Genomic DNA, 21,441 nt, shown 5'->3' with positions numbered 1-21,441 from the left:
AAAGCTTATTAGAAAACAAGGAGAAAAAGATCATGGAGGAGAGGAATGAACGAAGCCAATTAATTTGAGCTTTAATGTCACATATTTCGTATGGGAAAGCAAAATTCAAGGTTAGAGGGGAAAGGGATTTAGCTCAAAAACAGGAAGGCAACAAGTTGGTCGAAAGCTGAAATTTTTCTCATTTCGAATAACTTTCTATGTTTCCGGAAAAGGGGTTTAAGTTTTTGAATATTAGTGTTCCACTTGATGATGAGTACAAGAAACTGGAATAATAATTACTACTACTGATGAGAGCGAGCATAATTTTAAAAAGAAAGTTCGAAAACACTTCAGAGTTTTTTTTTTCTATTCAAACGAAGCAAGTGTTGAAGTCGGAAAACCTTACTTTTTATTTGAAACTGAGCTAGCTTGATGGAGGTGTTGTAAAAAGATATAGCAACAATGACAGCAGATAAGAGCGGAACATATAAAAATTTAATTACACAAAATGCTATTAATTTCACAAAAACTACGAAAAACAATGAAAACTGAAAATTTACTGAAAAAATTGAAAAATTGATCAGCAGAAAAATAAAATTGAGGCTGACTACGGTAGGCAACGGTGTTTGCACACAATACACCAGATTCTACGAACAAAAAACCGTTTCGTTTGAAAAAGACCTGCTACTGTTTGTTTCAGTTTTCCGTATTTTTCTTGTGTTTTCTCTGTTTTTTCATCGAATTTCTGTTAATAAATGATCACATTAAATTAACATATTGTTTTATAGACATGTCGGAAACCTTTCAAGTCCAGTGTCGAGGTCTACCGTGGGAAGCTACCGAAGAGGATCTCCGAGGTTTTTTCGGAGGTGAGTTAACATTTTTTATGGTTTATTTATATTGATCTGAGTTATCTCGATTGCAGGCAACGGGATAGAAAGTGTGGATATTCCGAAGAGAAATGGGCGTACTAGTGGAGACGCCACAGTCACTTTTAGCAATGAAGATGACTATAAACTTGCTTTGAAAAAAGATCGTGAGCATCTGGGGTCCAGGTATGAATTAAAAGAAAATATAGTTTACTATGTTGTCAATTTAATTTCTAGATACATAGAAGTTTTCCCAATGAACTCAGCTCCAAGACGACGTGGTGATCGTGATGACTTTCGTCCGCGTGGTGGTGGCCCACCAAGAGATCGATATTCGGATAGAGGAGAGCAACATAGAAGTGGGGGTACTGGAGGACCCGATCCAATCATAAGGCTTCGAGGATTGCCGTTTTCTGTCACAGCTCGAGATATCAACGATTTCTTACAACCTCTTGGAATTGTTAGGGTATGTAGAATGTCAGAAATTTGGAAAATTAGAAAAATGAGATTAGTAAAAACCTGATGATCATGTTGCCCTTTTTCAGGACGGAATTCTTCTTCCCGATCAACAACGTGCTCGTCCCAGCGGCGAAGCGTACATTGTTTTTGATATGCTAGAAAGTGTTCAAATAGCGAAACAGCGACATATGAAGAACATCGGGCATCGTTATATTGAAGTCTTTGAAGCAACGCATCGCGAGTTGCAAAGATTTGCCGATGACAACGGGCTTCGTGTTCCACGAATGGGGCCATCTCCATTCATCTCGTCTCCTCCAACTGCTGGACCACCAAGAGGAGCCTATGATCCGTATAGTTCTACTGATAGATACCGTACTCATAGTGGTGGAGACTATCGTCGTTCGGAGCCTGAAGATCCATATGGGCGGCCTCGTCCAGCTCCGGCTGCATCAGACTATGGATCACGTGTGGGTTACGATCCATACCAACAAACTGCTCCTTCGTCCTATCCAGCTCAACAACCAGCTAGTGGATTTTACGATAACTACTCATCGAACCCGACCGGTTACGAAACTTATGGACGTGAACGGGTTCCAGATCCTCGTGACATTGGGAGAGATTCGATTCGGGATTCTAGATTGTCTGATTCAAGATTAGGGGATTCTAGACCACCAGTTGATCCATATCCGGTGGAGTCAAGGTAATTAAAAAGGGGAACAGATGGGAGAAGAAAGTATATTCTCTAATGATAATAATGATAATGATAATGAGAGAGAACATGGGGAAAGTAAATCGATTCTCAAGGAATTTGGAGGGGTTTATGAGTATGCAAAGTTCACTCGAAGGTAACTGCAGATGGGTAAAAACAGTATTATTGGTATGGTTGCCAATCAGAGCGTTTTGTTTGAACCTTTACTCACTTTCCTATCAAATACGCAATCTAACACGCATCTTGCTTTTCAAACGCGTGCTTCGCTCAGTCACATTCGTGGGTAGTTGCCATGGTAAAGGCAGCAGAATAGAGTTTTGGTATTGATAATTAGAGAATTTCGCTTTCGAAAATGAATGCATTTAATTTTCGTCTGGGGGCTAACGGACTTGCCGTAAACAGGCTGAGTAATTTTTCAAGAGTTATGAAACCTAGAGTATTTAGGGAGAATATCCGAATGCCAGAGAACATCGGTTCTGTTGAAAAGAGGTTACTAATTTTCGATTCTAAATTCTCTCTGAATTCAATAGAGACATTGATTGGAAAAGTGTTGTGATGTCTTCATTTCAAATGAATTTATATTTTAACGGGCGTCTATTAATTCAGGTATCCGGATTATGGCTATGACTCCAGGGATTCAAGAGATTCTTATTGGCGTGGAGGTGGGGCCAGTGAACCAAGACATGGTAGTGGTGGAGTACCACCGGCACCTGCTTCAAGAGACCCTTATTCAGTGGGAGATTCATGGGCGAGTGGAGGAGGGGCGGATAGAGGAAGAGACTTGGCTTCTGATAGATCTCTAGATCGGTACGGAAGTGGTGGTTATACAAGTGAGCCATATGCACAGAGAGAAGGTAGGTGGATTACTGTGGGGAAAAGGAGAAATAATGGAGATGGAGTGAAAAAGAGGGATGCTGGAGAAAGGGTGGAAAACTACAACAATTGCGGGAATCGCATCAAAAAATGTAGCTGAAAAGGGATTTCTGTTGGGTTTCGAGTATATATTTTTGAATACAAGTGGAAATATTGTCTCACTAGTCAGTGAGATGATGAAATGGGGTGTGAAGAGTGAGTCAGCTTGGGGAATATTTCCAGAACACATTATGTATTTTTTGAATGAGAAACGTATGATTCGTCAGCTGAGAATCGGGAAATTATTGGATTTCGACTTGTTTCGTAGCCATAGCTGGCAGTTCGAGTTCTCTGAAAATCTCATTAGATATTTATAAATTTTCAAGAATTAAGATGGGTGATGAATTCGGGAATGGATGTTGACTAACAGGGATATGTGTAATTTCGAAAGTTGAGGATTCAATATTTGTGGTAGCAGTCATACGAGAAAGTCGATAAATAAATTGATTCAAGATCTTCGGAGAATTTCACTTAGAAAAATTTAAGTAGAAAAGAGGTTTCTTGGGAGTTGTTGAAACATTAAACATTGAATTCAGCTCCATATCTTTCCATCCTTCCCTATAAATTTCACTGTTAATAAATTTTAAGTTTCAGCTGGGGGCGCCCTTCGTCGTTCAGAATACGGACGTCCGGATGATCGTTATAGTAGACCAGATCCATATGGTGGACATGGAAGGTACTTTTTATTTTTCCCACATATTTTTATACAAAATTTATTTCCAGAGAACGCGAACGTGACTACGGAAGTCACTCAACAATGGCGCCTTCACAAAGTCAACACTTCGTTCTCCGTATGCGTGGAGTACCATTCCGTGCGACCGAAGAAGATGTCTACGACTTTTTCCGTCCAATCCGTCCAAATAAAGTCGAGTTGATTCGTGATAATCAATTCCGAGCGAGTGGAGATGCACGAGTCATATTCTTCAGTCGAAAGGATTATGATGAAGCTTTGATGAAGGACAAGCAGTATATGGGAGAAAGATACATAGAGATGATACCAGATAATGGAAGATACTAATTGAATAATCACTATACAATCAAATTTTACCTAAGGAAATCCAGTTGCTGTCTAAAGTTGTTCTGAACTTATTAATAATGGCCAATTGCTACTCTCAACTTTCATTTTTTAAAGCTTATTCTCTATTTTTTCAGTTCTTTTCTCAAATAATTCAAATGCTCGAATAAATGAAATAAAATAAAACATAACTTTTTCGTTTCCATGACTCCCTTGGTTGTGTGCTTGTCAAACCCTCTATCACCTACTTCTTTTGTGTTTGTTCTAACCATTTGCATGTTTTTTTTGGGAATTACAGAAAGCCAAAATGGGAGAAGTTTTAATGTCCCAAGTGTTCACTCAAGCTTCCCAGCCTCGTCGTGGCGGTGGAACTGAGAAATTTGTGGATGCCCTCATCAAATTTCGGCAAAAACATCCGGATAGTTTGGATGATGTTTCAGAAACTTCGAGAAAAGCAGTGATTACGAATCTCAGAATTCTCAATAATGACAATAAATGGGTACTGCTTTCTCTTCTTTTTCTTATATTTTGAAGCAAAATGACATTTTTTGTTATATTTCCAGAATGCACTCGGTCGTCTTCTCATTCAAATGTGTTCCGATGATCGTGGTGGAAAGTTATTCGAGTTCACTCATTCCATTTTTTCTCTTCTTCCTATTCTATCAGACTTCGCTGAAATCGAAGTTCTCTCTCTAAAAACAATCAAATTTCTGATGGATGTGCTGACGAAAGCTGATGTTTCCGTCCCGAATTTCTTCGGAATGTACAATGATTTGATGGTTCAGTTGGAAAATTCATCGAATAATTTATTGGTTCAGTTCGTTGAATACGTTTCGATGGAGTTGAAAAAAGCGAATGAAGTGAGAGTTGAAGAGACGGATGAGTTGGATACAGAGAATATTCAAGTTAAAAATGAGCATGAACCGAGAAGTTTTAATCAGAGATGGAAAGATTTTGTGGCGGTTTTGATTAAGAAAATTCGAGAGGTTGGACAGGTTTGTGTTGGGAAACTGGGAATATCGGAATGGTAAAAACTAAAATGTTAAACTTCAGTTCGACTACAACGATGATCTACTTCCTGGAACAGAAGCCGCTGACAATATCATTTTCGAATGGATGAAACTCACAGAAGACGTCAACGCTTTCGAGTTGATCGCTGAAATTGCTGAGACCGGGACTTTGGAAAGATTTTGTGATGAAGTGATTTCTATGGAAATCGGAATTGATTCGACTTCAGATGACATGGAAAAAGAACGGAAACGACGGGCGGTCATGACTTGGAAGGCAATCATTTTAACAACAAAAACAGAGAAAGAAAGAATTGGAAAATTATGGAATGGAGTTATTGGTGCATGGGAAATTGGAGAAAATGAGGAAAAAGAGATGAAAGAAAAGAGGGAAATATCAGAAAATTTGGAGAAATGCTTGGTTATTGGACATAAGGTGTTGAACAGCAATGTGGAGTCGGCGAAGAAGTTTTTGTCGATTTTCAGGGTAATTTTGGAGTGGAAGATATAATAGAAATAAGATCTTTTTCAGACCGACAAATATCGAGTACTCATCAGTGAATTCGGATTTATTCTAACTCTGGTTCAATGCAGTTTGGATAGAAATGATGTGAGTATGAAAAGTCTCTATCTATCCCAAATTTCATTTTTTTTAGTCGATGGCTGACATGAAAAAGACACTTCAAAAACTATGGAGGATCGGAGAACAATCGGAAGAGTGCGTGTGGATTTCAGATATTGCATGTGGTCGTCTACTCCATCTGGTTGATCTCCAACTTCGTATCATATCAGAATCTCTGCTCAAAAATGAGAATCTACGAAGTCTTCTGAGCCGTCCCCTTTTCTCTCTGATGCTCTCTCTTCTGGATACTCCTGCTTATCAGAAACAAGTGGTCGTTGTCGATGGACGAGTGGCTGATGGATGTGCTTTGTGGCTTCTCAGTAGAGATATTCTGATTACTGTATCCCAAGCACAGACTGATATGGGAGGACACCTCTCGAATCTATTCAAAGCAATTGCCAGTTCATCTAGCAATTCATCTGCACTGATTTTGATAGATGTGCTACGAGAACTTGTGAGAAAATGTTCTGTAGAGATTTTGAATAACTCGAAACTCATTGATGGGTTGTTTGATTATGTGTGCAGAATGAGAAAAGACATTTCAGTCTCACTTATCAGATGTCTCATTCCTATAATCAATACGAGATCACAGTTGAGAAATGGATTGTTTAAAAGTCTCAAGGTGAGTGCCAGGTGTCAGAATCCAAGTTGAAACGAGTGTTTTCCAGAAAGATCTTCTATGTGAATCCACCGTCTCATCTGCTGTTCCAATCGTTCTTCTTCTGCTCCGAAGTGTCAGTAAACGTCGTGAAGACGGTGGTGGTGGCCAATTCGATCATTCGATGTCCCAGTCATTTGGAACATTCAGTACTCAAGTCTTGAACAGTATGGGATGTAAGAAGAATGTAGATCAAGCAGTCGGACTAGAGCTCATAGGAATTATTAAACGATGTTTATGGCAACCGGCGAAAACTAAAATTGCACTTTATGATGGAATTTGTGAATTGGCAACACAAACTTCCACAATGTTGAATCAGTTTCTGGATATGATTGCATCCCATTCAAAGATGATTCCAGAATGGAAGAAGTCTGAAATGACAACATCTAGTGGAAATATTGTGCAACTTGTAGAGCCACTCCCTCATCTCATTCAGACATTGGAGTGTCTCATCAGTGAATTGTCTTCATTTGACCCGGAATTCAAAGTGAGATTATTCTGAATGAATATATCGAATTTCAATCAAATTTTCAGCTCGAGGGCACTGAGGTTCTTCTGAGACAAGGCGCAAGTCAAATGGAGCAATGGGTTCTAAAAGCCATGAGAATTGATGTCACGGATATGGGATTGGATAGAAATATAGAGTGGACGACTGCAACTGCCAATGGAAGATCTTCTTTGTTATTCGCACAGATGATGTTGAGTACTTATGATGTATTGATTGAACATATGTGGAGAAGAGTTGAAGCAATGAAAACGAAAAAGGATGCGGATAAACTTATTGTTTTGTTAAATCGAAGAAATGAGTTGGATCGGTTGTTCAAGGTAAAAAATATTTGAATAATTTATCAAACTTATTCCATGATTTCAGGAGAAAACAATCAGCAAGAAAGACAAAGAAAAGGATGGCGAGAACAATGCAGCGGACAAAGATAAAGACGAGAAAGTTCCATTGGATACAACTCAATCTGAAATTCTTACAAGTGCCAAGACATTGGCCTCGATTCTCACGAAATTGGTAGCACTCCCGAATGCAGATGATGCAGATGACAGTGGATCAGTCCTTACGGAGTTACTTTCGAACTTCCAACTGGAACTTCTCGCGTGGGCAATCACTAGATCTAAAGTTCTTTCATCGGATCTTGTCAAGGAATATCGACCACTTCATTCCATTCTATCGGGAACTAATAGTTTGTTGTTATTGTCGAAGTGAGTCATAGTTTCAGCAGAGATTTTTGAAAATATTATTTTATTTCAGGAGTCTTATAAACTTCTACGTCGGCAATGAGTGTCCGATTTGGGCGAGTGAAATAGAAATGGGAAATCCTATAAAAACAATTGCGATTGAAAGTTACTCGAATATTCTTGAATTTCTGAGTATCAAATACAAACAAACCCCGTCAAGAGTCACAATGTCGTGGTTTGAAGAGAAGGAAGGAGAAGATGAAGAGACTCGACGAAAGAGACAAGAACCCAATATTTTAGCTGTACGGTCATCAGGATCTGTTGGATCTTGAATTTCTACTTATTTTAACCTAAAAATCGTTCATATTTCAGCTCCGCCAAGCTCATTTCCTCTCGTGTCGCCTATTCCGACAAGTTCTCGACGTGGAAAATGAGGATATTGAAGAGGAGAAGAAGCCGAAAGCTCAGTATGAAATGCAGGGGCGAGCTATTCTGAAAGCGGCTTCCGCTGCGCTTAGCATGACGAAAAATGTCAAAGTATGGTCGAATCTTTTCGTTCGAGTCATGAAAGTTCTGGAGGATGAGAGTTTTTGTGAGTTGTCATTTTCAGAGTTAAAATTATTCATTTTATTCCAGACAACAATCAAATGCTCCGAGACTACTGTAAATTCATCATCAAATGCAGTCTGAGATGTGCTGATTCTGACAAGACATCAGCAACTGAGATGAATGTGATAATGGAGAATATTCTAGAATTTTTGAGTGAAGAATCAGAAGATATGAAATATCATTTCATCACGAAGACAACACTGAATATTGCCATCGAGTTCCAGTTCACTTTTGTTGAGAAAACATTGATTTTGATTAGAGAGGCGTTCGCATTCCAGAGAGATTTCTTCGTCAAACCACCTGTTTGTAAGTTTAATAAGATTTTCTGAAAATCCCAACATTGAGTTTTCAGTCGATAGAATGCTCCATTCCCTCCTCACAAAATGCATGGAAATAACTGAATTAGTGTCTAGAACTCTTCAAATTTTCGTTCAATACAAAATGATGCAAGAAAGAGTTACAGAAGTGGTTACCAGTTATTTCACAACGATTCAGATGTCAGTTCTCTTGGTGAGTGGGCGAAGTTATAGATTAGCAATCTGGAAAACTCAAATTTCAGCTTCAAAATCTCACAAAAGTCTGGGGAAGAGAGATGTCTGATTGGGAAAGTGTTGATCTTCTCGCAGAACTAGTGAAAACGAAACTCCGTCCGATTCTTGCGATGGTTGATGATCATATTGGATTTTCAAAAGGAAAAGAAGAAATGAAGAAGAAGATTTCACAGAAGACGAGATATGCGAAATCGAAAAGAGACGAGAAACTTTTCTCCAAATTTTCCCATGAAAGGGAAGCGGTTCAACATGGAATTTTGGTCCTCTGTAAACTGATTAAAGACGAGAGATTTGATCTACAAATTAAGGTGATTCGAGTAATTTATGAACACTACACCCCATTTTTTTTTAAATTTGAAAACACCTTATTTTCATTGATCTCAAAATCTCATTTTTCAGAATAACTCCATCGGATACCGCGATTTTCGTATAGACATGGACGTACTTCGTAACAAATTCAGTGGTGAAGCGAACGAGGAGATTCAAGAGCCGTCAGTTTTGTTTTTCACCGAAAGAATACTCTTGAATATCTTAATTTTCAGACACCACAAACGACGCCGTAGGGAGCAAACTGAAGAAGACGACGAGGAGGATGAGACAAATGCGACTGACGAGAATACGACTAGAATGACGACGACGAATGGACAAAGAAGTTCCGAAGAGCCAGAAGAAGTGAGAGGAGGAGAGAATACAACGACTGTTCGAGAGGTAAAAGGCGTCTAGATTTATGAGCGGAAAGAAGAAAAAAGACAGCACTTAGAGTTGATTGACACGTTTTACGATGTGGCATCATAAGGGCGGTATCTCAGTCGTAAATCCATTTGGTTTCGAATGTTTACCGCTCATATAATACATATGTTTTATTGTTCGGGTCTCTTTCATTTTCAACTTTACAATATCTATGATACTAGAATTGGTATGGGATTACTGTAGGAATTTGAAAAACTGAAAAGTTACTCATTTGTCACCGTTTCTGACTACGAGTTCAATTTTCTGAAAATGTATTTTTGATCCTAGTACAACTACAATTTCTACGTAATCTCCATCCGTGACCTAGAATAATTGTAGGGTGTTCAAATGAGTGACGCATGGCAGAGGAGAAAAGGTTCAGTATGAATAAATTCCGAATTTTCATATTTTTGATTCAAAACCTAACATTCGAGAATACTTAACTGATATATTGAAAGCAGAAGATCAAAATTGACTTCTTTAGTAAAAATACTGAGCCCTGTGAGCACAGACTCAACCAAGAAATCTCAGAAAACGCGCCCATGGCACCCCAGCAAAGTTATAATCCTTTCCGATAACATCTCTCTCTCTCTCTCTCTCTCTCTCTCTCTCTCTCTCTCTCTCTCTCTCTCTCTCTCTCTCTCTCTCTCTCAAATAAGATGGTCGTCAGTTAGTGAGAACAACCCCACTAGTACTACTTATACAAACAAATGTGAACGTATCCCAGTCGTCCCGCCTGCCCTCTCTCTCACCATCTGTTGATACACGCCTGACACCCTCAATTATCGCTTTCACCAATCTTAAGAGTCCATCTTGTACGCATTTGACCGCCGGTCATGTCACTTTAGGATTACTGAACGACGATTTAGGGTCCCTCTCGTTCGCTCAATATCTTATTGCGCCGACTATTCCCACCAGTTCTGATCGATGACGTAACATAAATTGTACTTTTATTAAAGTACACGCCAGAAGCTGATGTTGAAACAGATTTATATTCCTGCACTTTTACATAATCCACTCCCTTTTTTAGGTGAAACGAGAAGTAGAAGAGGAGGAAGACGACGGCAATACTCGAGGAATCAGCCCAGTATTCTGATACACATCTCATTCTTCAATTACTTGTTCCCCCTTGTGTTACTGAAAATGTGCTATAAATATTTCATGTAGGCTCATTCGAATTGTGTTCAATTTTCTTCAAAACGGGTTCCTTGTGACACCCTTTGAAATATTTACTTGAATCATTCATTTTCTTAATTAAATTTTGAAGCTAAGCTCCAGAGGAATGGAGTGAAATGTCATTTCTTTTTCGAAATGTATTAGTTTTTGAGTCTCAAGTCTTTTCTTTTCGAATTCTTTAAGATCTCACTTTTACTCGTTTTCAACTGAAAACGTAGAGTTTAAAATTTTTACGATGACTACTATCATATCTTACTAATTTTTAAAATCTGAATAATTCTTTTTTGCAGTAACACATTTTCAGTCACTTGCTAAGACCTTAAAACCATAATTGACTTCTCAGAATAAATCCAAAACAATCTCAATCTCTGAGCCATGTTCCATTTATGTACACATGCTCTATCTCTCACCGCCTACCCATTATTCCTCCACCAAATGCCACCAACATTTCCATCGGTGTCCCATTCGACGTCTCGCGCGTTCGTCCTCGCTCTTCGTCGACACCAATACCCTTTTCTTTTCTTCCTCTTCTCTGTCAAGGGGCTATATGACCAGTCGTTTTGCAATTAATGTGTGTCTCTCTCTCTCTTTCTCTCTAACACTCTGGTCATATCTCTCGTTGTCTCTCACTCTCTCCAATTTCCATACTGTTTCATCTTTTTGTCTTCGTTTTCCTTTCTTCTCTTTTCTTTTCTTCCTCTCTGTGTGAACACAATCGAATTTTCCTTTTGGACTCTTTTAGACTTGAGGCTTTTTTTCAAAATGATTATGAGCACTAAATTCACGGTCTCCTACGCGTGAAAAATTTTATTAATTTGCACGTCGTCTGCGTCTCTCACTGTGATTTTTATCTCTCGTTTTCTCTTTATAGACTTAACTTTAAACTATCTGGTGACTTGGAAGAAGCAGGATTTTGAATGATTTTTATGAAAAGTAGATGGAGGAAGACATTCCCGGCATTTTAATATATTAAACATATTATTCTGCCGTCTATGGAGCTCATTATCTCTAGTGTAATCGAATGGAGTGTTCTGACCCGTATTCGAGGAAGTGGTCTACGCTTCGTTCAAATTGGATGGAAGACTGTTAATGAAGGCTTCCATAGGCATTTTGTACACCGAAACCGTTCAGAAAATCATCAGATGGATGAAAAAATTAGGAATTCAGTAGATAATATGATGATTTTCTACTGCCGATGACCTAATTACGATGTATTTCAAAAATCGCTTGCCATGAGTTTTTAGAGAATCTGAAATTAATCAGTTTGCACCTTGAAATTTTGATTTTAGGCAAAAACTGAAAAAGTTGATTCAAAAATTCAATTTCAGTGCAAAAATACGATTTTTTCGTACTTTTTGACAAATATCTTGAAAACTAAATGAAAAATCAAAAAACTGGCCCCATGCGAAGTTTCTAAATTTTACTCTGCTTCGAATGAGCTTTCAATCGAAAAATTTCGTTGAAAAATAAAAAAGTAGATGCATATATAAGAATTACTACTCAGTCGATGGAACATCTTAAAACTAGATCAACTTTTTTATTTTCCAATGAAAATTCTTGATTGACGGCTCATTAAAATCAGAATAAAATTTAGAAACTTTGCAAGATGCCACATTTTTGAAGTTTGACCTAATTCTTGAGAAAAATCGGAAAATGTGCAGAAAGTTTGCCATTTTGAACTGACATCGAAAATTGGGATCTGCTTTTTTGGTTTTGCTCTAGGAAGATTCATTCCACTTGAATAATGATCAGATCTCTACAACCCCATGGAAACAGTTTTTAATCAAATGTCGTAATTAGGTATACGGTATCTCAGCTGACTGAATATTGGTTGAGAACGGAGTGTATAGAAACATAAAAAGATTTCTGGACGGTTTTTCAGAGCTAAACGATCACTAACAACTTGTTCAACAAAATAATAGCGCATGAAAAACAATTAGTCGATTACATCTCTCAAATTCGGTCAAGTTTCCCAGTTTTTCTGTTTCTCGTTCACTGGTTTCCAAAGGCTAAGTTCATATTACTATTGCATATCAAAATGTAGGGATTTTTTTCCTCTATTCGTTTTGAAAACTTCCTGTCAAGTTGATACTTTTCTTTGAAGCTAGAGCGTTCTAAACAATTGCCCTACTTTTTTCTCAAAAATAGCCAAGGACAATACTCAGCGTGAAAGGTCAGATGATGTGGAAATTTATTTAGAATTTTTTACGCGTAGGAGACCGTGAAATTTAGAATTTTCAATGACTAATTCGCTATTCTTTATTCAAAAATCAAAGAATTTTTCCGTTTCAATGTATTTTCTTCAGCTATTTCTCCCCCTGCGTGTCCCAAAGAGATTCCCTATTTCGTTTCCTCTTCTTCAGATTGTTTTCTAATTTCTCGTCAAAATTTTCCAATGGACGTAGAATAAAATGTCAAAAGTGGAGTCTTTAGGGTGCGGAAAATCTGAAACTTCTTACTCTTGTCTTCTCAACCCGTATTTTCTCTCTTCATCTATTTCTCACCTAAAATGTTCTAATTTTCTCTACATTTTCAGACATCATGAAGCCTTCCTATTTGGAAAGTCTCGAACGGATCAAAGAAGAACATTCAGAGATGAACAAGCATTTGAATCAACAAAGGGTATGCTTTTTAAATCATAAATCTTGACTAATTTCTTTTTACAGGCTGAACTCGAGAAAGTCAATACGGAAAAAGAGAATATGCATCGCTCGTACATGACATACGCTGAAGTCGCAGGCACAATGAGAAATGATATCAAAAGAGCCGAAGAAGCCAATAAACGTCTACAAGAGTTCATTTTGCAGACGGTAAGTTTGGAAAATAGAAATAATTTTGGTAGGAATACAGAATATTTCACAAAAAATTTCTAATTACTCAAAATAAACTTGAATCATTCTATCTAACCTTCTAGTATTTACGCTGAACTAGCTACTTGTCCTAAACAAACTAATCACTAACACATCTAAATTATTTCCAGCTGAGCCCACTGCTCTCCCCAGAACATCAAGCAAGTTGTCTCGCCGCAATGGAATCATTCAAATCTGCCTCATCTCCACGTGAAAATGGAAATGGAGCAGCCGCTCTTCCACCTGGTTTCCCACCAGGCGCCGCTGGAATGCTTGGAATGCTTCCGTTCGGAATGAATCCAGCAATGAGTCAACTGTTCAATCAGTTCACCTCACAAAACGGAGACGGTACCGGAGCAGGTGGAAGTGAGGCGAAGAAGGCCAAGTTGGAGGATCCAGATGACAATGAGCTGGAAATCGACGTGACAAATGATGATAATCCAAGTACGACAAACGGTGGTGCAGGGCATAAAAACGGGCGGGATAGTACAAATAGTGTGGCGTCCTCTGGAGCATCTACGCCTAGTATTGCGTCGAATTCAGCGAAGGCTAGGCAACAGCAACCACAAGGTGGACTGCAGTCATTGGAGCAAATGAGCTTCCTCGCGGGACTTAGTGAGTTTCAGCTTTATTTCGAGCGACTAAGGCACAGACATATGCATGATTAGAATGACTGCTTCTTTTATGTTTAATGATTCTTTCTGAAATATCTATTCTAACTTTTTCTATTTTCAGATCCAAACATGCTACGTCAAGGTGGGTACAATTTATTTAGTGATCCTCATGCTCATGCTAAAATTGCTGCAGCTATGAGTCAAATGTCGGGTCGACCGGCGTATTCATTCAAAATTGTCGATGGAGTTCCAACACCGACATTATTCCCAGCAGATGCCCAGAAAGGACCCGGAATTCCAACGTAAGTTCTAAAAGTGATTTGACTGAAAACCTGCAAAATTATCCTTCACTTTTCTTTTCAGTGGTCTCAAAAAGAAGATGGAGCTGAACCACGGAGAAGTTGTCTGTGCTGCCACAATTGCTCGCGATAACACGAGAGTCTACACTGGTGGAAAAGGATGTGTCAAAATCTGGGATGTTTGTGAATCGGATATCACAGGGAACACTGTCGCCAATCGACCATCAATCGCCACGTTGGATTGTCTCAAGGAGAATTATATTCGATCATGTAAACTATTCCAAGACGGAAAGACTCTTCTGATTGGAGGAGAGGCCAGTACAGTAGCCCTCTGGGATTTGACGACACAAATGAAGACGCTGGATTTGGAGACTGACTCACAAGCATGCTATGCGTTGGCTTTGTCTCCTGATGAGAAACTCCTGTTCGCTTGTTTAGCCGATGGAAATATTCTCATTTATGATATTCATAACCGAGAAAAGGTTCACACTCTCCCAGGACATCAAGATGGTGCCTCATGTCTTGATTTGTCAAAGGATGGAACCAAACTCTGGTCCGGTGGACTCGATAACTCTGTTCGTTGTTGGGATTTGGGTCAACGAAAGGAGTTGGCGAAACATGATTTCAGTAGTCAAGTGTTCTCTCTTGGATGTTGTCCAAATGATGAATGGGTAGCTGTTGGAATGGAGAATAATAATGTGGAAGTGCTCTCAACGACAATGAAAGAGAAATATCAATTGACTCAACATGAGTCATGCGTCTTGTCTCTCAAGTTTGCACACTCTGGAAAATTCTTCATCTCTACTGGAAAGGTAAGTTACACGAAGAATAGTGGTTTGCTGAAACCTTTATCCCTTAAATGTATATACTAATGCCATAGAGCTTATAGGATAACGCCCTCAACGCATGGCGCACACCATACGGAGCATCACTGTTCCAATTGAAGGAAAATACATCAGTTCTGTCTTGCGACATCTCATTCGACGATTCTCTTATAGTCACTGGATCTGGTGAGAAGAAGGCGACGCTCTACGCGATTGATTATTAATTTTTTTACTTCTCCCACTCCCTACAACCACAGTGATCAAGATACTCAACAATCCCTTCCGCGTACGATAATCCACAATTTTTCTGATTATTTTGTGTTTCAAATTTGATGTCTTCCTAATATTTTATTATTACTCTAACCTATGTTGAATTCTCATGTGTATGCGTTTAAAACTGGATAATTCAAAGATCCTGCTGAAACTAAACCTTTATTTTCATATAATTGCATTCTGAAGTGATGATCGTCTAAAAACCATTAATAATAAAGGAGAAATCGGTTCATTTATTTATTTAGAAATCAGTGACTCGTCCCTTTCGTTCCCAATCTCCGTATCTAGTTGGTTCGGGTCCTGCTGGTCCACCGACTTCTCCAGTATTCTTGTTCACTCCTCCTGGATGCTTTTTCAGATGAGGATCTTCGAATTGTTTTTCTTCTGTTTTGTCGAGAGCCCCTTTTGGAGTTTTGTCGACCATTGCCTTCTCTTTTAGATTCTTCTTCGGTACATCGGCAAATCTTCGTGTGGAATCTAGAATGAACAGATTTCGTAATTTTTACAAAGCATATTTTTACAAATTACAAAGCAACAAGCTCAAAATTATCCACGAACACATTATTGGTTAATTTTCACTTTTTTTTTATTGGTTAATTTTCACTTTTTTTCTCGTTTTATTAATTTTTTTTTTAGAATTCTCGTTTTAAACATACTTAAAAGTGGACGATATAGTTGACGAATCATTTTCTCTGAAAGAAAAAGCTTATTTCAATTTGTTCTTCAATTTCGTAACTCTTCTGATAAATGTGAGGGATTTTCACCAGTTTCAGTAATAAAAAACTCTTGAAACAGATCATTTTTATCACATTTTAATTAAAGTCAAAGCTATGGAAAAAACCGAAATAGGAAGCATGAGAGTAAGATCATTTCAAAAACGCATTTGGTTGGTGGAGACGTGGAATTCAGTTGAAGAGGAACTTGTAGACGACATAGACGACGATTCCCATGGAGACCGGAATCAAGAAATTAGTCCAGGTTGGAGATGTCATGATATCAGTGAAATCTTTGAAAAACGACGACGATGATTTCTTTTGAGTGGAAGTTGTCTTTGGAGCAGTGGTAGTAGTTGCAGCTTCAGATTCTGGAAGTTGTCCGATGAGATATTCTTTGGTCATTTCGATAGCATCCTTCGAATGTCCGACATCAAGAAATCCAACTGTTGCGTCTTTTCCAGCCAATTGAGAGATGACTTCTTCTCCTCCCGGATGCTCGTTCAGGAATTTGGTCACATCGTAAACCTGGAAATTTTCTCAAATTCTGGCGTTCCTTGGAGGTGTTCTTCACTAACCTTTCCTGAAATAACGATCCAACACGACTTTTCGATACCTTCATAGTTGTGCTTGGCGACCTCTTCGAGAGAAATAACACGGAGATCCGGCATGCTTGATGAACCCTAAATTTCCGGAATGTTGTGAATCATTTTTGAATAAAAAGAAGAAATAATAAGGAAACGGCCAGCAACCGAAAAACAGAGAGAAATATTTGAACTCTCTAGGAAAACCTTCATTTAAATATAAATATGTACTTAAAATACCCCTAATTAACATAATCTCGTGAAGAAGGCACAATTTTGCATAAAATCGGGATGAAACGACCCATAAATAAGGAAGGCAACATGAAAAAAGAAATAAAAACTAAAAACATTGTTTAATAATAAATCTATTTCTGCCGGTGATCAGCTCCAACTGCTTCCGATATATGTGTGTATCCGTCTCGTTTCAAAAGTTCTGCCAGTTCACGTTTGATTTTTCCAATTACTGGAAATCCTTCGTAGACAAATGCAGAATATAATTGAACGAGACTGGCTCCGGCGCTGAAAACAAGAGATGAATAATGACCGCGAGTTATCATTCATACCGAATCTTCTCATACGCATCTTCGCCGCTGAACACTCCGCCACATCCGATGATTGGAATCTGACCATTGGTAAGTTTGTACATTTTCCTGACACATTCCGTACTGATCTCTCTAACCGGTGCTCCACTCAATCCTCCAGTTTCAGCTTTATTCTCAGATCTCAAGTAGTCTGGTCGTGCAATTGTAGTATTTGACACAATGATTCCATCGACTCCGTACTTTTTATTCGTTACCACTTGAGCAATATCTTTCATTTCAGACTCAATAAGATCCGGGGCAATCTTCAGAAATACTTGTGGCCTCTTCTCCAGTTTGTGCATATTCAGAGCATCTCTGACGTATGCTAACAGCTTCTCGAGGTCACCCTTCTTCTGCATGCTTCGGAGTCCTGGAGTATTCGGAGATGAGACATTGAGAACGAGATAGTCGCAATGTGGAGCAAAATAGTTCACTCCAATTTCGTAATCTAACCTGAAACATTTTATCAATTTTAGTCGTTAACATGGTGACTCATGCTCTAAAAATGACTAATTCTCATTAAAAACTTCAAAATTTAGTGATGTGATTTGAGAAAAATGAGAAATCTGTGAAATTTACTCACTTTGCATCTTCTGTCATCTTATTCTTTCCCAAATTCACTCCGAAATATGCGTATTCTTCTGGAACCCACGAATCTCTTGCACTTCGAACTCTTTGATGTACTCTTCCAACTCCGTCACTATTGAATCCATATCGATTAATTACTCCTTCGTCTTCCAGTAATCGAAACACTCTTGGCCGATTATTTCCAGGTTGAGGTATCGGAGTGACCGATCCGATTTCGATCAGACCAAATCCTGAATTCTTAGCGAGCTGTGTGATTGCCTGTCCATCTTTATCAAATCCAGCAGCAAGACCGATGGGGTTCTTGAACTCTCTTCCGAATAATTCACATTTCAGTTCTGGATATTCTTTTCGATTCCATCCGAAACGTGGAAGAAGTCCCCACGAAGCGGCTCGAACCGCCCATTTATGTGATTCTTCTCCATCAACGAATTTATGAACCATTGGCATTACAGCCTTCTTGTAGAATGTTTCTGATCCATATAATAGTTCTAGGGCAGAGTATCCAGCGATTCCTGTGGCGAGAACGATTACTGTTGATCTGCTGATGGCGCCAGGTGGCAATTTTGAGTAGATATATTTACGATCGGCATTTTGATTCATTTTGTTGATTTATTGAGGCCGGCGACAAACTTTTCGAGCTGAAATTGCCAAATACTTGTGGAAAATTAGGAGGCGGTCTTTACCTGTTCAGGAGTGAAGTCAAGAACCTGCGTTTCTCCGTCTTCGTAATGAAGAACGAGTTGGAAGAACGGTTGAAAAAGATTGGGAGACGAGTCACAGGTAGCGGACGCCTGAAGAACCAAAAACATCTTTCAACACATAAAAGGTGGGAAGTTGTCCCAAGCTTTTAGCTTCAAATAAATCTTGAAAGTCACAAAAAACACACAGACTGAGAGCGATGTTTTTGCCTACATTCTATCAGTGGTTTTAGGCCAATAAATTCATGTGAAACATCAATGTGTTTGCAGCATGCTATCTGTCTAACGCCGCGCCGATAGCGAAGATTTGATCGGCGAGAGAAAAATGATAAACTGGAGGGGAACAAAGTGAGAAGGTTTCAGGTCACAGATCACAGACTTCTTTGGGGAAGAAAAAGAAACATACTCTAATGCTGTAGTCGTATGATTTGAGTTTCTTCTTTACTGTTTGCTGTCCAGCCTCTGATGACATACAATCTGAAAATAGGAAAAAAGTTATGAAAAACTACAATGTGTGAGAACAATTCTGAGAAAATAAACTGATAATCATCAAAATAATGAATGGCTAGCAGCGGTTTCTAAGTGACTTCTGCCGTTTTGAGAAAAAAACAACAAATTTTTTGTTATTTCTTAACTTTTCAAGGTATTATTTTGACAGAGTCATCGAAATCTTACCGAATTGGCTAAAAGTGACTGTTTTTCAATATTTTTAAAAATACAAAACTTGTAAAAAAAGGTAACGAAAAAGAGCAAAAAAAATTTTTGACGTTGGTTTTCTCTTTCTCAAATTTTGACGTTCCTTCTTCCACGGCCACCAATAGAGTTTTCTCTTCCACCACAGTTTTTGACAGTTTTGGCGCACCAATTTTGGCTGAAATTCCTTTTTTTTTCTATAAAAATGTGTCTTTGAAAAAATGAATACATCGCTCTATATATTCTTTTTGCTTTAGTGTTTCTACACTTTAAAAATCTTTCTTTCCACAGTTGAAACTACGAAAACCTTTTGTAAAACTTTAAAAGGTTGAAATAAATTGATTTTCAGGCAAAAAATGTCAGAAGACGCAGAAAAATTCAAAAGATATTGCCAACAGTTAGAAAAATATGGACAAACGGAAACTGTTCATTCTCCAGTGATGGCTTTGTTGCGTAGAAAGTGAGCTGAATTTTTCACTAACTACTGTTCTTTTTTTCACATTTTCAGAGCTCGAAAACAGCTTCTATCGCTTATGAAACAAGATATCGATTGTTCAAGTAGCATCAACAAGTTATGGATCGTCGGATACTATCATCCGTTTCAGTTTTTCATCAGGGTACGTTATAAACTGCAAAATACATTCAAGCTCACTGTTTACTTTCAGGAAGACGATAACTCGATGGAAACCGTCACTCTGCTGACAATGTTCTGTGGAGAACTTCAAGAAATGTTATTTTTCACAACGAAAAACGAGTATTCAGCACTCTGGAATCTCTTCATTGCTGATCTTCACCGATATATGCCAGATGGAGAAATTCAGAAGCTTCTGGCGCCTGGGTTCTATTCGAGAGCTATCGAGTTGGATTCAAGACATGGAAGAGCTTTCCATATGTTGTCTGTAACTATGAACGGCGCCGATTATGCTACTAAACTGAAATTGATGGTTTTAAGTCAACTGGCTGAAATTCCTCAAAAAAAGAGCTCGGATTTGAATGATTTTCTCGGCAAGGCTGACGGAGATAAGTTCCTCACGGAGTTCTGTAATTGGGCGTTGAATGAGAATCCGAAACGTGTGGATCATCAGCTCGCTGGACTTAAATTGATAAATCAGTTCAAAACGGAAGTTGAAAGTGAAAAAGATTGGCCGATGATACTGGGAGTTTGCCGATTAGTTGCCAAGTTGGCTTATAAAAAATTTGGATGTGAGTTCCACCAATAATTGAATTTTAACAATCACTAAACATTTTTCAGACAATCAATTTCTTGACTGCTTCGACGTTATTTCATCGTTTTATTTGGAGTATTATTCAAAGTCAGAAACCACAAAATCTCTGCTTTCTGAAGTGATTTTATGGATTTGCGATGCTGGAGAAGTGTTTGGAAGTGAGAATCTGGTAAAGAAAGAACCATATTTTCTTTCTTTGTCTGTTTTTGCAAAAGCAGTGAGTTTTTCTGCGAAATGAAATCTTGCCAATTGTCTACCTTTAGAAGTGGAATGAACTCAACGATTTGGTCATGGATCATATCAACTCCTTGTTCGCTTCAGAACATCTTCTGGAAGACTCTTCTACTCCAATTCCAATGATAAATAGTTCTGAGCCATCTATCCAGATATTGAGTCAACTTGTTCATAATCTCCTTCGAATCGGTCACCCAACAATGGAACTTTTGAAGCAAAAAGGCCAACCCCTCCTCCGTCGAATCAATCAAACCGAATCGAAACGTATGGATATTCCAATAGAGGCGCTCGCTGAGAAAATCAGTGATTTGTCGAATCGCGAGGATTGGCGACCTGTTTATGTGCTCATGGATACTGACACAATACTCAACAAAACTAGATTTGCTCATAAGATTTGGGATATTGATGATTTCATTTGCATTCTTCCGTCGAATGTTCTCGATGAGTTGGATAATCAAAAAATGAGAAATAAGGTAAAATAATGACTTTTTCTATGCCGAGAAAATCTCTGAATTCCAGGCGGTCCGACCAGTCATTCGATCCCTGATGGAACTACAAGCCGAAGGAAGAATCATATTGAAAAAGTGTACCGACGAACGTCATTGTGCTGAACAACTGGTGCAGAGTGCGAAAGGATCTTCCGAAGATCACAAGAACATCGTCGCATTTCTCTGTAAGAAACCAGAAGAAGAAGAACCGATGGAGGGAGTCACTTTCTATGAAATCAAGCAATTCTACACGAAATATCTGGAGTAAACTAGCTTCTGATGGTTTCTGGGATATTG

General features: G+C 38.5%; 6 protein-coding genes across 6 annotated transcripts; 3 read left to right on the top strand and 3 right to left on the bottom strand.

The window, feature by feature from the left end:
- Window positions 1-769: 769 nt before the first annotated feature.
- Window positions 770-3,946, top strand: GCK72_001053 (uncharacterized protein; the record flags this gene model as incomplete). Its single annotated transcript, XM_003111202.2, has 7 exons — window positions 770-848; window positions 905-1,034; window positions 1,086-1,314; window positions 1,394-2,007; window positions 2,623-2,870; window positions 3,523-3,604; window positions 3,652-3,946. The coding sequence occupies 7 exons, from the start codon at window positions 770-772 to the stop codon at window positions 3,944-3,946; spliced, it is 1,677 nt and encodes a 558-aa protein (XP_003111250.2).
- Window positions 3,947-13,021: 9,075 nt separating this feature from the next.
- GCK72_001052 (uncharacterized protein) lies at window positions 13,022-15,290 on the top strand (the record flags this gene model as incomplete). The annotated part of the gene is made up of 7 exons (XM_053722822.1): window positions 13,022-13,102; window positions 13,147-13,290; window positions 13,461-13,944; window positions 14,065-14,085; window positions 14,137-14,245; window positions 14,307-15,054; window positions 15,132-15,290. The coding sequence occupies 7 exons, from the start codon at window positions 13,022-13,024 to the stop codon at window positions 15,288-15,290; spliced, it is 1,746 nt and encodes a 581-aa protein (XP_053591467.1).
- Window positions 15,291-15,580: 290 nt separating this feature from the next.
- Window positions 15,581-16,026, bottom strand: GCK72_001051 (uncharacterized protein; the record flags this gene model as incomplete). Its single annotated transcript, XM_003111404.2, has 2 exons — window positions 15,581-15,816; window positions 15,996-16,026. The coding sequence occupies 2 exons, from the start codon at window positions 16,024-16,026 to the stop codon at window positions 15,581-15,583; spliced, it is 267 nt and encodes an 88-aa protein (XP_003111452.2).
- A 218-nt stretch (window positions 16,027-16,244) lies between these two features.
- GCK72_001050 (uncharacterized protein) lies at window positions 16,245-16,723 on the bottom strand (the record flags this gene model as incomplete). The annotated part of the gene is made up of 2 exons (XM_003111376.2): window positions 16,245-16,580; window positions 16,631-16,723. 2 exons carry the CDS (start codon window positions 16,721-16,723, stop codon window positions 16,245-16,247), a joined length of 429 nt encoding a protein of 142 aa, XP_003111424.1.
- A 278-nt stretch (window positions 16,724-17,001) lies between these two features.
- GCK72_001049 (uncharacterized protein) lies at window positions 17,002-18,405 on the bottom strand (the record flags this gene model as incomplete). Its single annotated transcript, XM_003111082.2, has 3 exons — window positions 17,002-17,155; window positions 17,200-17,670; window positions 17,801-18,405. The coding sequence occupies 3 exons, from the start codon at window positions 18,403-18,405 to the stop codon at window positions 17,002-17,004; spliced, it is 1,230 nt and encodes a 409-aa protein (XP_003111130.2).
- Window positions 18,406-19,552: 1,147 nt separating this feature from the next.
- Window positions 19,553-21,412, top strand: GCK72_001048 (uncharacterized protein; the record flags this gene model as incomplete). Its single annotated transcript, XM_053722821.1, has 6 exons — window positions 19,553-19,656; window positions 19,705-19,813; window positions 19,862-20,399; window positions 20,449-20,639; window positions 20,686-21,129; window positions 21,176-21,412. 6 exons carry the CDS (start codon window positions 19,553-19,555, stop codon window positions 21,410-21,412), a joined length of 1,623 nt encoding a protein of 540 aa, XP_053591466.1.
- Window positions 21,413-21,441: the final 29 nt, after the last annotated feature.

The sequence above is a fragment of the Caenorhabditis remanei genome, chromosome I (assembly GCF_010183535.1).
Source record: "Caenorhabditis remanei strain PX506 chromosome I, whole genome shotgun sequence".
NCBI lineage: Eukaryota > Metazoa > Nematoda > Chromadorea > Rhabditida > Rhabditidae > Caenorhabditis > Caenorhabditis remanei.
Note: the sequence above shows the minus strand (reverse complement) of the source record. Positions and strands in the feature narration are given on the sequence as shown.